The 15,471-nt window shown below is 46.4% G+C and overlaps 1 protein-coding gene across 1 annotated transcript in view; it reads left to right on the forward strand.

Annotated features, from left to right (window-relative positions):
* The window catches only part of Nos (Nitric oxide synthase), a 446,097-nt gene that overhangs the window by 417,058 nt on the left and 13,568 nt on the right, over positions 1-15,471 (forward strand). Inside the window, exons 20-25 of the mRNA XM_065451990.1 lie at positions 6,410-6,582; positions 8,427-8,637; positions 9,757-9,844; positions 10,355-10,485; positions 11,233-11,384; positions 12,073-12,264. Coding sequence (XP_065308062.1) covers positions 6,410-6,582; positions 8,427-8,637; positions 9,757-9,844; positions 10,355-10,485; positions 11,233-11,384; positions 12,073-12,264 — 947 coding nt within the window. The remainder of the gene's footprint in view (positions 1-6,409; positions 6,583-8,426; positions 8,638-9,756; positions 9,845-10,354; positions 10,486-11,232; positions 11,385-12,072; positions 12,265-15,471) is intronic.

Consider the following 15,471-nt stretch of genomic DNA (forward strand, 5'->3'; position numbering starts at 1 on the left):
ACGTCTGACGTCCGCAAGCTCAAGCAACGTAGCTGACGACATCTAATACGAATTGCGTGCTTTTTTCACCAGTGCTTCCTCTTCTCATAAAACGATTCATATGATAATCACCTGCTCTTAAACGACTCTAATCCTCGCGAGAACAGCTCATTCACACAAAGTGGCCTGCCCTTTTAAATAATGAACATCCCAATAGCCAGACCAGCGCTGAAGGAGGCTGCACTACCGATAACTCACCGAGTTAAATTAACAAGATAATCCTTTGACTATTTGTTTTGGATTGGCGTGATTCTATCTATCTCTTTCTTTCCTTACGAACACGCACTTGAACGGTACTTGCTTGTTGGAACGCTCAGCTGACATGACACAGTGCCCGTTCTTTCTTTTTTTTTCGTTTCCATCAAATTTTCTTCCTAGTTCAGTTCTCTTTAAGCTGTAGGGCACGCTTTTAGAAAGATAGTCAGGGAGCAGCGGGCTAGTACCAGAAGCGTCGAGGGGAGGGGGGGGGGGAGAATAGTTTGGGAAATGGGAAGGAGGGTGAGCATGTCTGGATATGAGAAACTCATGAAATAATGCTAATCCTTGAGAAAACTTTCTTAAAACGGAGATTACAGGTTGCTACGGGGCTAAACAGAACCTCCGTAAAAAAATGGCCTGGCTACGCTATTGTCTATTGCCTGTCTTTCACAATCTGTCCTTTCTTTTCACGTGGGCCGATTAGGCTGCCTTCTGTATTCTCTTCAATCTTTTCTTTTCTCATCATTGTTTGCTCTCCTACTTCCACCTCTTCCTTGCTTCTTTTTATATTTTCTTTATCTCTAATCTCCCTACTTTAATCTTACATCTTATCATTTCTTGTCTTTGTCCTCTTTCAACGGCATTCTGCGTTTCCACATCAGTCACTTTACTTATTTCTTCCTCGCTCGTTGGCCATTCTTCTTTTTTCGAAATGATTAGCAGTTCTTCGCGCCTACAGGGCTCGTCCATACCTAACGACTTACCTTCTGGCTTCCTACACGAAAAGGTAGAAGAGTGCCGTCGCAAGAGAACACGTGGAGCACATGATGCAAGAAGAGGCCCCCTTTTTTTCCTTCTCCTACCTGCTAGTGCAGGTGTGTGCACTTTCGCGCGTACGTATTTTTGCGAGTAGACGCGCCTGAGCTCATTTTCGCGGCTGGCTAACCTGCTCACGCCATTATGCAGCAGCTCAGCTCAAGTCAGTGGCAGCGCTAAGCGGCGAGCGCAACGCAGGTTCCTTCTTAACCTCGAAGCTGGCTTCACTGCGTTAATACCCGTAATGAGGCGAAGCCATACCTGGTAATCCAGTAACGGAGCAAAAGCTGGGAGTTCGTTGGGAAAGCGTAAGAGAAAAAAAGAGAAAGTGTAAGAAAAAAAAATAAAGCAGAGAGCAGTAGGCATGGTTCATTTACTTGTCAGATTAAGGAAGCTTTGCTTGAGGTGGGCTGATATTTCTAGAAGAAAGTAAATGTTGAAACAATAATATCCTTTATTAATATTATCAGATGTAAAACAAAGAAAAGATTTGTAGACAGGCTCGTAACTACCTCCTGAAGTGGTACAGAGCCCGCCTATCTAAAAGGAAAGTTGACAGCGAAGGCATATAAATAAAAGACGCAATTAGGAGGCGAGCCCAACAACCGCACCGAATCTGTGAAACTATTTGGTCGTATTTAAAGTAACAGAGTTCGCCCAGTATGTTCATTTCTCTTGCAAAGTGACGGATAATAACACCTAAATTTACCAAATTCTAATCACCTTAACTCTGTTAGGCTTTGCACACTCGAGAGAGAGAGAGAGAGAGAGGAAAGGGGAAAGGCAGGGAGGTTAACCAGAGAAAAAAAAATCCGGTTGGCTACCCTACGCTGGGGAGAGAGGGGAGGGGGAGGTAAAGTGGAAACAAAGTAGAGATAAGGAAAGGAAGGAGCATAAACACACAATCACAATCGGTCACTGTCACCGAACACTGTCATCGCACAGCACACTGACACCTGTAGCACTATCAACATCTGTTCAGGCTACAGTCGCCTGTCCAGTTCTGTCGCCCTCAAGAACCGCAACAGTGCCCTCGTCGCCCTCTGCTGCGATGGCTTATGATGGCGGTATCTTAAAATGAGTTCCTCTGTGAGAGGTCTTTGGTCAAAGCGCGCTATCGCGGTTGCAAGTGATTGTCTCTGTAAAGTATATCGAGGACAGTCACAAAGAAGGTGTTGAAAAGTCTCCTCGTTACCACAGTCCTCACACGAGGCGTCGTCGGCCCATCCAATTCGGTAAGCGAAAGACTTGGTGAAAGCCACCCCTAGCCATAGTCGACAAAGCAGGGTGGCTTCGCGACGACAGAGCCCAGCTGGAATACAAAGGCGTAGGGAGGAGTCAAGATGGTGGAGTCGGTAGTTGTGAAAACTTCCAGCGTTCCACAAGGATAACGTGATGTGACGGCTGATCATTCGAAGTTTTCGAGCGGCATCTGTCCTTGATAACGGTATCGGCTCCTCTTCGTCGCCTTGAAGAGCCGACCGAGCAGCGTTATCAGCGTGTTCGTTCCCTATGACTCCGCAGTGACTTGGGAGCCACTGAAATGTCACGTGGTGTCCTTTCTCAGTTAAGGTATGTATGAGTTCTCTAATCTCAAATACCAGTTGTTCGTGTGGTCCACGCCGCAGGGCTGATAGCAAAGATTGCAGTGCAGCCTTGGAGTCACTGAATATTGACCACCTTCGAGGTTGTTCTTGGTTGACGAGACGAAGTGCAGCGCGAAGGGCTGCAAGTTCCGCGGCCATCGGTGTCGTTGGGTGACATATCTTGAAACTGATGGTGGTGGCTTTCGCTGGGAAGACCACGGCTCCAGAGGAACACTGGAGAGTTGCCGATCCATCAGTATAAATATGTACGTGTTCGGCGTACCTCTCGTGCAAAAGAAGCAGAGTTAGTTGTTTAAGAGCTGGTGATGACAGCTCAGATTTTTTCCTGATTCATGGTACGGTGAGGTGCACTGCGGGTCGAGCCAAACACCATGGAGGAATCGATGGCTTAGTTGCGGGGGTGTAGCCTGATGGAAGGCAGGTGTAATACTCCGAAATCGTAGTACAAAAAGCTGCCTGCGGCCTTTCTGATGGTAGTGTTGCCAGATGGTGGGAACAGGCACGGGCAACGTGCCTAATGTGCACTCTCAACACTTCTACCGCAATGTGTGTTTGTATAGGTTGGTCCTGAGCAATCGCAATAGTCGCTGCTGTCGATGTGCATTTTGGCAAACCAAGACAAACCCTGAGAGCCCGAGCTTGAATAGCCTGTAGAGCACACTCGAAAAACGTCAAAGTGATATACCTACGCTCGTCTGTTAAAACGGACGTATACAACGCCGAAAAAATGGCTGGTTTTCTTGCTTCAATCGGTAACCACAAAAGAAAGCTGTAGCGCGCTCGGTTCCTCAATTATTGATACGTTCAAGACGCAAGCATCCGCGTCGCTATACCCAGCAAAGCGTTCAGAACATGCGCTGCATTTCCATCACTTCTAAATCCCCTCCGCTGCTGTGCCCTAACGTGCTTGGATCTGTGGCACTGACTAGTCGACCTTTCTATTTCTCTCATACTTCAGTGAAAATATTTAAACGCTGCTAGTCTTATCAAACGATTGACAATTGGAAGATTATGAATGAGGAGGGATTGCCACATAGGAGAAGGTTAGGTGATGCGCGCGCAGTTTAATTATATTTATTTCGCAAACACCAACCAACCTCATTCTACTCAATGGATTAGAGCCTTTCCATCTCCTTCAAAATGTTTAATATCATTATTTGCAGTTTATGGCCGTGGTTACTTGCTTTGCGCTTTGTAACGAATTATGAACCTATGTCATACCACGTGCATAAATGTATTTAATGAAGTTATTCGTCGCAGTTTCATTCTGTATTGGAAGCAGCGCCTCCGTTCGTTTTAGGGAGCGGACAAGGACTTTTCCCGACACTCAAGAAGATAGCCTAGGCGTAAACTAAGGCAGTAACTCAAGCGGTGGCTTAAACTTGCAATTTATTGTTCTTTTCTATTTTTTGTGTCTACCGAGGTTACGTCTTGAAAAATGCTATCTGTCAGTCACAGACAACGGAGGAAAACTTTTGAGACGCCTGGCAGTGGGCTTGAGTAACTTCTGCGCACAACTTTCAGTATCCCTGTTTGCCGTTCAACAAAGACCTGCACAGAACAAATGCGCATTTTAAATCACCGGGCCTCGAAAACTCTCCCGTTCTTGCCACTTTTTCGGCAGTGTATCTTTCCGGCACCGCTCCGTTCGGGCGTTGCCCACATGTCACTTTCTTATGTTTCGTCTTCCACTTCATTCTTTTACATTTGCTTACGCGTAAAGGTATCGCCTTCCACTCTGAAACAAACGATCAGTCTAACTTCCAACGGCAAAGTACGTCTACGGATTTTGGTCCTTTTCTTATTAGTAGACTTGAGCCATCATCGTGATGGCTAGAGCGTCGCCAATCAATGATCGAGTCCTCGCTTATTTTTCTTTTGTTGTGTTTGTATACAGGAAGCACCGAGTGTGAGCCTCCTCACTGTGCATCTACACAAGCAGAGACGGGCATCTTTACTCGACAGTAACTTAAAATTATTAAATTGTTGGGTTTTACGTGCCAAAACCACTTTCTGATTATGAGGCACGCCGTAGTGGAGGACTCCGGAAATTTCGACCACCTGGGGTTCTTTAACGCGCACCTAAATTTAAGTACACGGGTGTTTTCGCATTTCGCGCCCATCGAAATGCGGCAGCCGTGGCCGGGATTCGATCCCGCGTCCTCGTGCTCAGCAGCCGAACACCGTTCGGCTGCTGAGCACGAGGACCATAGCCATAGCCACTGAGCAACCACGGTGGGTCCGAGAGTAACTTTTAACGAGACGTATAGTACAGCTGTTAGCCTGGCGGAACAGGAACGATATTGATGTGCTGTGATAGCGAAGGTACTGGCCAAAAAGTCTTTGTTCGGGCTTTATTTCGCGCCCATTGCTTGGAAACATAGAAATAAGAGACAACAAGAAGGCAACGAAAGAGGAAAGAAAGAACAAGATGACGTATCACAAAGACTAATATAAAATACTCATAGACAAAGAGTAGCCGTACGATAGTAGGAACAGAAATAAAGATCTTGTGGTGGCGCTAGTAAAGAGAATGTTAAAAAATGCAAGAAACTTTGTTCGGTGACTTGGCAGCTTGCAAACGATGGAAAAAATAAATACGCGCTACAAGCGGGAAGCCAAGTTGACATCTTTCAGATTAAGAAATTCGAGCATGCAGGGAATTTTTTGTTTTATTTAACCGAATAACATCCAGTTAACGACGTGCTACCGAGCGCAATCAGAAGTCACTGCTCGCGTACCTTGTACTTGCTTTTCTCAGCGCAGAACTACGGGAGGTTAATGGCACGACAGGACGTTGACTCTTGTCGATGTTAAGTGAAAGCTGACCGTCGGCGCTCGTGTCGTGTCTTTCTGTACAGCTGTACTCAGTAATTTTATCTTTACCTCGTCACAAGAAGGAAACAGTTCCTATCTAAAATTGTAAGCTCTGTATACTATTGAAAGATAAATGCTGCGCCTTAGAGTGCGTAGATTTTTCCTTTTACGCTTTCCATTGTTCCAATTTATTATTTCTTTCGCGTCGGCAAATGTTTCCTGTCCAGAAAAATATTGTAATCCGCTATCGTAGGTGGACTTCCGGCTTTTCTCCAGAAAGCAAGTAGGCTGTGGTCGACTTCAGATAATCAATAAGTCAGATAACCTGCAAATCGCCGTCTTTTGTAACTACTGGAGAGAAAGCTAAATCTCTGCGGAACATGTGGACAAGGACGAAGGCAAGCGCTGACACTTAACGACGGTTTTATTCTTACTATGGCGCACGCCGATTTAGTCGACTCTAATGAAGCGGCAATCGACGAAACGTTTCAGGTGACGCCAATTCAAGTAGAGGTCGAAGCAATGAAAGCCAAGCAGAGAAAAAAAAATCTTGTCTCATGACAATTTTCTCCCGCGGGCGGTTTTCTTGCTCGGAGTTTTTTTTTTTTCCCCTCAAGATTTCACTAAACTGTTGCCACTTGAAATGTGACTTCGATTGCCGCGTTCGGCGAGTTATGTAAATTATTCGCATCCAACCACAAAACGTTTATTGACTATGACGGATATCATCGACTATAGGTCTAGCAACAACCCTGGAAAGATAAAACTGTTACACGGATGTCACGGCCTTGCGAAAGCACTTAATAGGCTTTTCGCTTGCTCTCAAGAGAGGTTCGAGCTTTTGGAAACTCTTATGCGTTTTTTTTTTCTTGCGCATTCCACGTGCGTTCCACAAGCGCATTCCACAAGCATTCCACGTGCGTCCCGCGCAGGCGAGCAGAAAGAGACGTGGCAAGACAACGGCCGCCTGCCTCCATGTTCGCTGCGCCTGGCTCTGCGCCGCTACCTGGACATCACGACGCCGGCGTCGCAAGAGCTGCTCAAGTACCTGGCCGCCATGGCATCGGACGAGCGCCAGCAGGAGCAGCTGCAGACGCTCGCAACGGTGAGGGGAGCAGTGCTTCTGCCGCAAACGCTGCGTCTTTACTACACACTTCGATGACTGTAAAACCAAAACATAACAAGTCCAGCCAGATTGAAAGGTAGCGAAAACACAGCTTTTTGTAAGCGAGAAAATGACGAAGACGAGAAATCCGAGTGGCGCCACCTATTTTTGGACTGTGGTACCTCTCACGTGACGTCATCGCTGGGTGATTCGCAAGGAGCGGCTTGAGGTTTGCGTAAACTCATCCGTTTTGGCGCGGACGACGCAAACTGAGGAGAATAAGCGGGACCTTCGGTGGATCCGCATTGCGATACCGCAGTCACATTCATCTTCGCACGTGCCATCAGTTACTGAAGTGTGGTCTTGTGTGTAGGTGTTCTTTCTTTAATGCAAGAACATTTGACTCGCCGATTGCCGAAACGTCCACCCATTCAAATGCGACTACTGTGAGCGAGCAGCTTTGTGTATTAGATTCTAGAATTCCGAAGCCAATGCACTTCTTCGTTCATAACATTCGTACATAACGTTCGGTGGATTCGTTCATAACAAGGTGCCATAACATGACACTTTTGCATGCAAAAACTCTTTCTGCTATGCACGCGCCATCATTAAATGGATGGTTCTTGCAGTTCCTGAAGATATATTTCACATTCTCGGTAGTACCTTGTTCTATTTTTCTTGTTATTAATAGCAATCGCTGTAACGGTCTTGTTTCCCAACTCATGAATAAAAGTCCGTCAGCCTTAAAAAGAATTGTAGTGACGTTTCACTCCGTGAACGTGGGTTAAGCGCAAGCGTAAGGTTGCTGTTCCGGAGTTTTTAAGCTATGCCGTCCTGCCTGACACATCGGAATCGTCGTGAGCCACCTAGCACGTTCTTCGGGAGTCTGCTGGGCATGCCTAGCCCGCGCCTTTTGCCGGTCTTATTCAGCTCGTGCCCGGCGCTTGCCGACGACTTCGGGCTCGGTCGGCTCGCACTCGACCTGCCGCCATTTGCGTTGCTGCTCTGTTCTCCCTCGACACTAGGTCTCTCGATCACCAAAGGAATCCGATACATCCTAGCGCACACAGAGCCCATAGCAACTGCCAGAGGAGGTGAACCCAGCGCGTCTCTGGCTACCCTCCTCCTCCGTGACACTCCGCCTCCTTCGTCCTCCTCTCCCTACCTTCCCCAGTGCGCACTTTTCTACACCTACAGGCTCTATCCTCCTCCGGCGCTCGCCTCCCTCTCCCAGTGGCTCCAAGCACTAGCGGGCTCCAACGCTTGCGTTCCTCTCCCTCATCTAAAGCTCTCAAATTTCGCCGATACCCTTGCGCGCAAGGAAGTTAGGGGCCCGCTGCACGAACTTGCGCACCAGCAGATGCATTGATATATGTTGCCAAACAGACGCTGTGGTGTCACGAGTTTACCCCAAGTGTTACTCACAGGGTCACCACAGGCTTTATACGATATACGCGAGAATATGCCCTGTAAAGGTTCGGTTACGTGTCGTCGCTCTTAAATATAAAATAATTGGGGGTTTTACGTGCCAAAACAACCATATGATTATGAGGCACGCACGCCCCTTCGGTATGCTATCTATCTATCTATCTATCTATCTATCTATCTATCTATCTATCTATCTATCTATCTATCTATCTATCTATCTATCTATCTATCTATCTATTTATCTATCTATCTATCTATCTATCTATCTATCTATCTATCTATCTATCTATCTATCTATCTATCTATCTATCTATCTATCTATCTATCTATCTATGAGATTGCGGAACGAATACGCGCTTTCCTCGTAGAAAGAGCGCTACGCTCACATTTGCCGCATTTGCGAACGCGTTTTTCAGAATCTGGAGAAGTACGAGGACTGGAAGGCACACAAGTTCCCGCACCTGCTGGACCTGCTCGATGAGTTTCACTCGGTGCAGCCGACGCCCGAGCTACTGCTGTGCATGCTGCCTCTGATCCAACCGCGCTTCTACTCCATCAGCTCGGCGCCAGAGGCCTATCCGGGCCAGATACACCTCACCGTGGCCGTGGTCACGTACCGGACCGAAAGTGAGCGACGAAGCTCCCGTTCCGTTTTATCGGGCACACGCTGGCCTCTTCATTAGCACTAATTGGAAATGCGTCATAGACTGAAGATGTCCAACTGGGCCCTTGGCCGGACTATATGTCAACGAAGCGAGTCATCCGAGTGTTACTTAGTTTATTTTAGTTTTAGCAAGAAGAATTGAACTAGAAATTTGCATATGCTCATGTTGTGCCGCCTATGCTCTGCGTCGCACCTCGTCATATTCTTTTTCTCATCTTCCCCATCCTTCGGGGCAGATCAGCATGCTGGAGGACTATTACCTGTGCACTTGCCTGTGTGTGTGAGCGCGTGTGTGCGCCCGTGCGTGAGTTTGGGTTCTTTCCTGCAGCTATGCGCGGGGCAGGTCATAAAGATGCTAGAGTCGCCAATAACGCTGTGTTCTTTCAGGTGTAATAGCAACGCTAAATGAAAAAAAGGAGGAAAGTAAAAAGCGGTTAGTAACCACCATTGACGCTATTCTCGCAATTACTTAATGAGGCACAAATTTATTTATTTATTTATTTATTTATTTATTTATTTATTTATTTATTTATTTATTTATTTATTTTGTGTTTGGTTGTTTGTATTGGAAACGGTGGTAACTTCTATCGCCGGCACTTCCGCTAGAACTGATTGTTAAACGAAACGATATAAAAGTAAAGAGAAATCGTGTGGTATTTAGAAAAATAATTACCAGTGTTTCAGGGCTTACACACTTGAAACAACCTCAGATTAAGATGGTCTCCTCACTGGCTCGTGACGCCCAATGCGGGAGTGGTGGGCAAGGCATACGCCATATGGAGCGCTGCTTTATTTGCCATCTTGATCTCCACGCCAGACAGCTGTATGAACAACTATTGGAAACCAGGCATATGAGTATAAAAACAACCATGGAGAAGGAAAGCTGTTGTTTTTTTATTATTATTATTTTATGCTTGCACTTTCACACCCCGAAACAGCAGCTATGTCAAAAGTTGTGCTGGGTTTGCGAACTTTCTTACGTGTGTAACACACGTGTCCTAATCGGAAAAAAAAAGAATCGCAACAATGGCCGGTTGTCGATGCTGTTTTTTTTAGCGTTTGTAACCTTCTTTTTTTTTCAGATGGCACAGGCAAGAAACACTACGGTGTGTGCTCCTCGTTTCTGGACACCATTGACCCAGGAGAGGAGATTGCTTGCTTCGTCAGGATGTAAGCCTCTTTCTGTAAAATCTGTAAATGATCGTAGCAATAAGAAAATAATGCTTTATCGTACGGCTTTTACATTACGCACAAATCTATGTTGAAGTCATGTAATCTTGATGCAAATTAAGTTATATAATCGTAGTGAAATCGCAATGTTCATACGTCTGCTTTCGGACTGGTTCTATGGCCGTTATCAGAATGGAGAGTAATGTTATGAGACATTGAAGAGTCTCATGGTAAGCTCTGAATTGAATGACATAAGTTGTACGGTCAGGTGCGTGATATTATTCCTGTCATTTGAAACTACTAGTCCCGACACTGCACTGATTGTTATTCAAGTTCGAGTATTTCGTTTTGAGTTCTTCTTTCCCGACCATATGTAGCTTTTTTTGTACGTGATTACTCTACAGTGCATATAACTAGAAAGTGAGCTTTTCACCCTTCAACTCCGGCTTTCTTCCTCTTAGTGAAGCACATAAATTTACACAGTTTTCTTTTATCCTTCCCGACGGTTAGCGCGCCGAACTTCCACCTGCCAGAACAGAAGAACGTTCCCGTGGTGCTCGTCGGACCGGGGACAGGCATCGCCCCCTACAGGAGCTTTTGGCAACGACGCTATTGTTCTATGCAGGGTGTCTACCAAGAAGGTACGTCCACAATGTCCCATCTGGGAATACGAAATGGTGTATAGAGGTAGATTATAGGACGACGAATTGAGCTGTACAGTTGCTAACGATTAATTGCGAGCAGCACCGCTTAAGACAAGGACAGGAAGACAAGAGTCGCAAGACACATGCTAGGCGTGCGCTTTGTGGCCCTCTTCTCTTCGTGTGCTCGCCTTAAGTACCGCTGCCCACAATGAATTGAGATTCACCCTTTGTTCAAGCGCTGCTTTCACTTCGTAGCGCGAGAAAGCAATGGCCAAAATTAAGTTACAGTCACACTGTCTGTGAACGAAGTAGAGAGGCGGTCTCGCTACTCTGACCACTCAAACGAAACGAAGTACTCACGGGAAGATTGAAATTTGGAGTGATCAGCGGCGGGTGAACAAGGAAAGTCTCAGTCTGGAACCAACGTTTCCACAAGAGGACCTATCTTCGTCTGACAAAGTCAAATCAGTTCGTCGAAAACGTTGGCTGCAGGCCATTGTTACTTATATAACAGTTGTAGCCGCTGTACTACGCACCCAGAGCGCTATATTGGCATTGACCGCTCGTAAAGGGACAGGAACACCGGATGCTGCTAAAGCACGAAAAGAAGCAGGCTGTGGCGTGAAACGGTCACATATTTTATAACGAGCACGACTGACCCCTCCATGGGATTAATCCTTTGAGCCAGAAAAGCGTGTGGTGTTGATCACCTTTCGTTGGCCTTTTCTTCAAACACTGTTTCAGGACAACCGTTCTACGAAGGACAGATGGATCTCTACTTCGGATGCCGCACAAAGGAATCGCAGCTATACGCTGAGGAAGTGCAGACAATGAAAGACGCGGGCGCACTGCGGAACGTCTTTCTCGCCTTCTCCAGGGTTCCAGGCCAGGAAAAGGCATGTATCAAGAACACTGTGGTTGGTTTAGGTCGATGCTGCTACATGGTCGATGCTGCTATTTCGAAAACAATTTATAGCGCTGAAGCAGCAGAGCCCGACACACTGTTCAACGAACGTTGGCGTATGACGTTAGGCACCAACGTTCATGGAGAGAAAATATATCCTCATTAGAATATGAGTTCTATAATACCAGTTGCCTAAGTTACGCGCTTAACGTATCTTGGCACTGTTACCTTCCTTCCAAACCAGTGTGAGGGCGGCACGGCTGTGTAAAAACAACAAGAAAATATTGAGTTTTAAGTGCCAAAACCGCAACATGATTAACGACACTGTAGTAGCGCACCATGTATTAACTGGGACCACCTTGGGGGTTTTGAACATGCACCCCATGCACTGAGGACGAGCGTCCTCGCATTCTGGCCGCCTTGCAACGTGGCTCCCGCGGTCGGAATCGAACCTGCGACCTCGTTCTCAGCAGCGCGACGACACAGACACTGAGCTACCGCGACGGTTACGGTTGTGTTAGGTAGAGATTAGATAGATTGATTAGATAGCATGGTGCATCGAGCTGAGCACCAGTGATATGTCCGAAGGTGCCACTCTTGGCACCATGTGCTGCCAAACTATACGACACCGATTTCATTTTAAGAATCCGCGCGGCTAATACTGCGTCGTTACGGTGCAGTGCTACGTCCAAGATCGGCTGCACGAAAGGGCCGAGGAGCTGTACAAGCTGCTCACGAAAGACAACGGCCACCTGTACGTCTGCGGCGACGTCATCATGGCCGACGGTGTCAACAAGGCGGTGCGTGCCATCCTGCGAGACCAAGGAAACATCTCGGAGGAGAAGGCTGAAACGCTCATGGACAAGCTCAGGGTATGCGAATTTTGCTGAAACGCGACTGCATGCTACGGACGCTTATGCTTGCTTGAAGACAAAGAGCAGCCTCGAATCTTGAGCTAACTTTGAGCTAAGCTCGGCTGTAAGGCTCAACTATCATTGCGCCCCGAAGCCATATTGTAAGAACAAAACCCCTCTGTCATATGCATCGTGTAAACAATTACCATTGAGTGGGCCTGTAAGTCTTCCTTGTGCTTGGTGAAATCGTGTTCCTGCCAGTATTTCCTAAACAACTTATACACCCGCAAACAAGAAAGGGGCTGGCAGATGGAATGGCACACTGTGGCATCTTTAAAGGCCAAGCCACACGACTACGTCGCATTTGCGTTGAAAACCAAGACTACATAGATAGACTCGATCACCTTAAAGAAACGCTATCAAACAGGAACCACCCAAACAGTGACCTTCAAACAGCTTACATCGCTGCAACCAAACTTGATCGAGCCGAGGTCCTCAAGCCCCGCCCGAAGATCACAAGAACAACAACGCCTCTTCTTACTACTAAATTCTCAAACGCACTCCCAAACGTGAATAACATCCTAAGTAAATACTACCCGATTCTCACCAGCAACCAGAAACTTAAGAAGATTTTTCCCGACCCTCCCAGAGTAGCCTACAGACGCAACACTAATTTTAAAGATGTTCTTGTGCACGCCAAACTACAGAAAAAGAAGAAGTTGGGAACCAATCCCTGTGGTCGCCCCAGGTGCTCTACATGCAAACACATTCAATCCACTACTACAGTAAAAAGTACAGCGTCGAATTACACACACAAGGTAACTTCGGCTTTCACCTGCACATCAAGCAATGTAGTCTACTGTCTAGAATGCACCGCTTGTAGCAAACAATACATAGGTGAGACCGGACAACAAATCAATACAAGACTCAATGGTCACCGCGCGGACACAAAACACAATTTACCCAAAGCAGTAGCCAGCCACTTTAATGAACATGGACATATGTTTGACAAAGCAAGGCTCTATATACTACAAACAAATTTCCGTTCCCCTCGCGAAAGGAAGTACACGGAATCATACCTCATACACAAGTTTAATTGCCTACACCCGACAGGAATTAATTTGGCACGCGGCAACTTAGAATCTTTAAAAGCTGTAACTTAAATCTGAAACTCTCATATCATCAACCAATACACAAAACAGATTAGGCCACCAGCCAACTTTAATTCTTAACCTCACCTACTCTTTCATTTCGGAGGAAAAAAGGGGAGAGGGGGAGAAAGGGAAGAAAAAAAGAAAAAAAGAAAAAAAAGGAAAAAAATTTCCTGCCTACTACTCAATTTAATGTACTCTTTCAGGATTTTACGTCTACACCAAGTGTACGATCCCCTTCTTCCATGTACACTTGCCCGCGCCCGCTTCTGCACGCGTCACCCTCCTGTTTGCTATACCGATTTCGCCCCCCCCCCCTTCCCCCTGCCCCCTTTTTTAGTCTTTTTTTTTGAAACCCCCTCGACAACACATTCCGAAGTCAATATGCCTTTTTCGGCGCCTCAACCCGGAGTATCGCCTTCTGGATGCCGCCGTAACGACACCTACGTTAAGCGCGTGGGGCAGTGCCCCTTGAAAGACCATGCCGCTGCCTTTCAGTCACCCCACACATTGCACCGCAGACTCCTCGTCGCCACCTTAACTATTTCAAAATTACTCGACCTATTGTTTGACCGGCCGTTCTAATGCCTCAAAAACATGCCGCCAACGACTCCCCTGAATACCTCCTAACCTTTCGCATCCCCAACACGCTCCCAAGCCCCCGTATTTCTTAAAGATTTCATTTTTCTCTTTCTTTTTCTTTCACCCCCCCCCCTTTGTTGTGTCTTGGTACGGCCCTGGCTCCCCCCTGCTTTTTTTCCCCCTTTTTTCCCCCTTTTTTCTGCTTCTATTTCTTTTCTTTCCTCCCCGCGTGCCCACTCTCACGCTCTTGTCCCTTCGTCTTGAGAATGAGGCTCACAGACGTCGGACGACAACGCCTGTTCCCTCTTGTAATCTCTCTCTTTAAAACCAGCCGCCAGCGACAACACCCGCACGTGACGTCACTGCACTAACCCTTTAAAACTAACACGCCGAGGATGACGAGGCCGCCTTTGACGAAGATAGGTCCACCTATCGAAACGTTGGCCAGCCTGTCTGAGGTACTTCAACCCTGTTTAAAAAAGTTTATACACCCGCAGGTTGCACGACTCGGCATATATACATAGATCCTACTGGAAAGCTCACTTAACTACGATGACACTCGCCAAGGTTAAAAAATGAACGCCGGTACAATGGCTACGAATATACAACGCAACGATTTCAGGTCTCGGTTTTTAAGTACTTGAAAATCGGGGCCTGAAATCATTGCATAAAGAAATAAAAGAGCTGTACTATAGTTGGAAATGTGTTTCATCCGAAATATACGCTAGTCTCATGCTGTAATCGGACTACTTTGTTCAAGAATTGTTCTTGGATCATTCCGTGGAGTGACGACTGTTTAGAACTAGTCCTCTGTGCTTCGATGGTCATATCGGCTGGTATTCTTGGCATCGTATCAGGCCAACTGGCAGTAGTGTGACGTTTGCGTATAAGTGTATAGCACCACACAACAATTGTAAAGTATGTGAATAAAAGAAGTGGCCTCTTGTTGCCACTTGATACGGCTCTTAAGTGCTATTCCAAACATTGCAGTGGCCTATAGTAGCTATCTATAGAAAATCTTAGGAATAATATTGTGCTAAATACGATGGCTGAGGGCTAAAATTTGGCCACAGTTGCGCTCTTTTCTCGTCAGTGATGAGTGCACCGCGATGTCAAATGTCACCACAGTTGCTGAGGTCTCTCGTGTACCACGAGAAGCGTTTTGGTCACTTCAGTCAGATTCTATGTGCATCGACGTCAAGTTACAATGAACTAGCTGACAAATGACTTGCACTGCTGAGTAGCTTCGAAGAATATATCTGTTTAGCTAATTACGAGAAACATTGTTGCACGTAAGCATTAATGTTTTTTTTTCAGGAGGCTTGAGTCCCAAAGCGATGAATGAGTTAAATATCACTATGTTATCGTCAGCATCGCATTGCTGCAATGTAAGAACGGTGCTCCAACACCAAAGGCCCCTGTTCGACGAACAACCCAATTTTCCTTGCACCAGAAAGGCACTAGTAGCCAAAAGCATATTGCTTCAAATTTG

This window comes from Dermacentor albipictus, chromosome 2 (genome assembly GCF_038994185.2).
Source record: "Dermacentor albipictus isolate Rhodes 1998 colony chromosome 2, USDA_Dalb.pri_finalv2, whole genome shotgun sequence".
Classification (NCBI taxonomy): Eukaryota; Metazoa; Arthropoda; class Arachnida; order Ixodida; family Ixodidae; genus Dermacentor; species Dermacentor albipictus.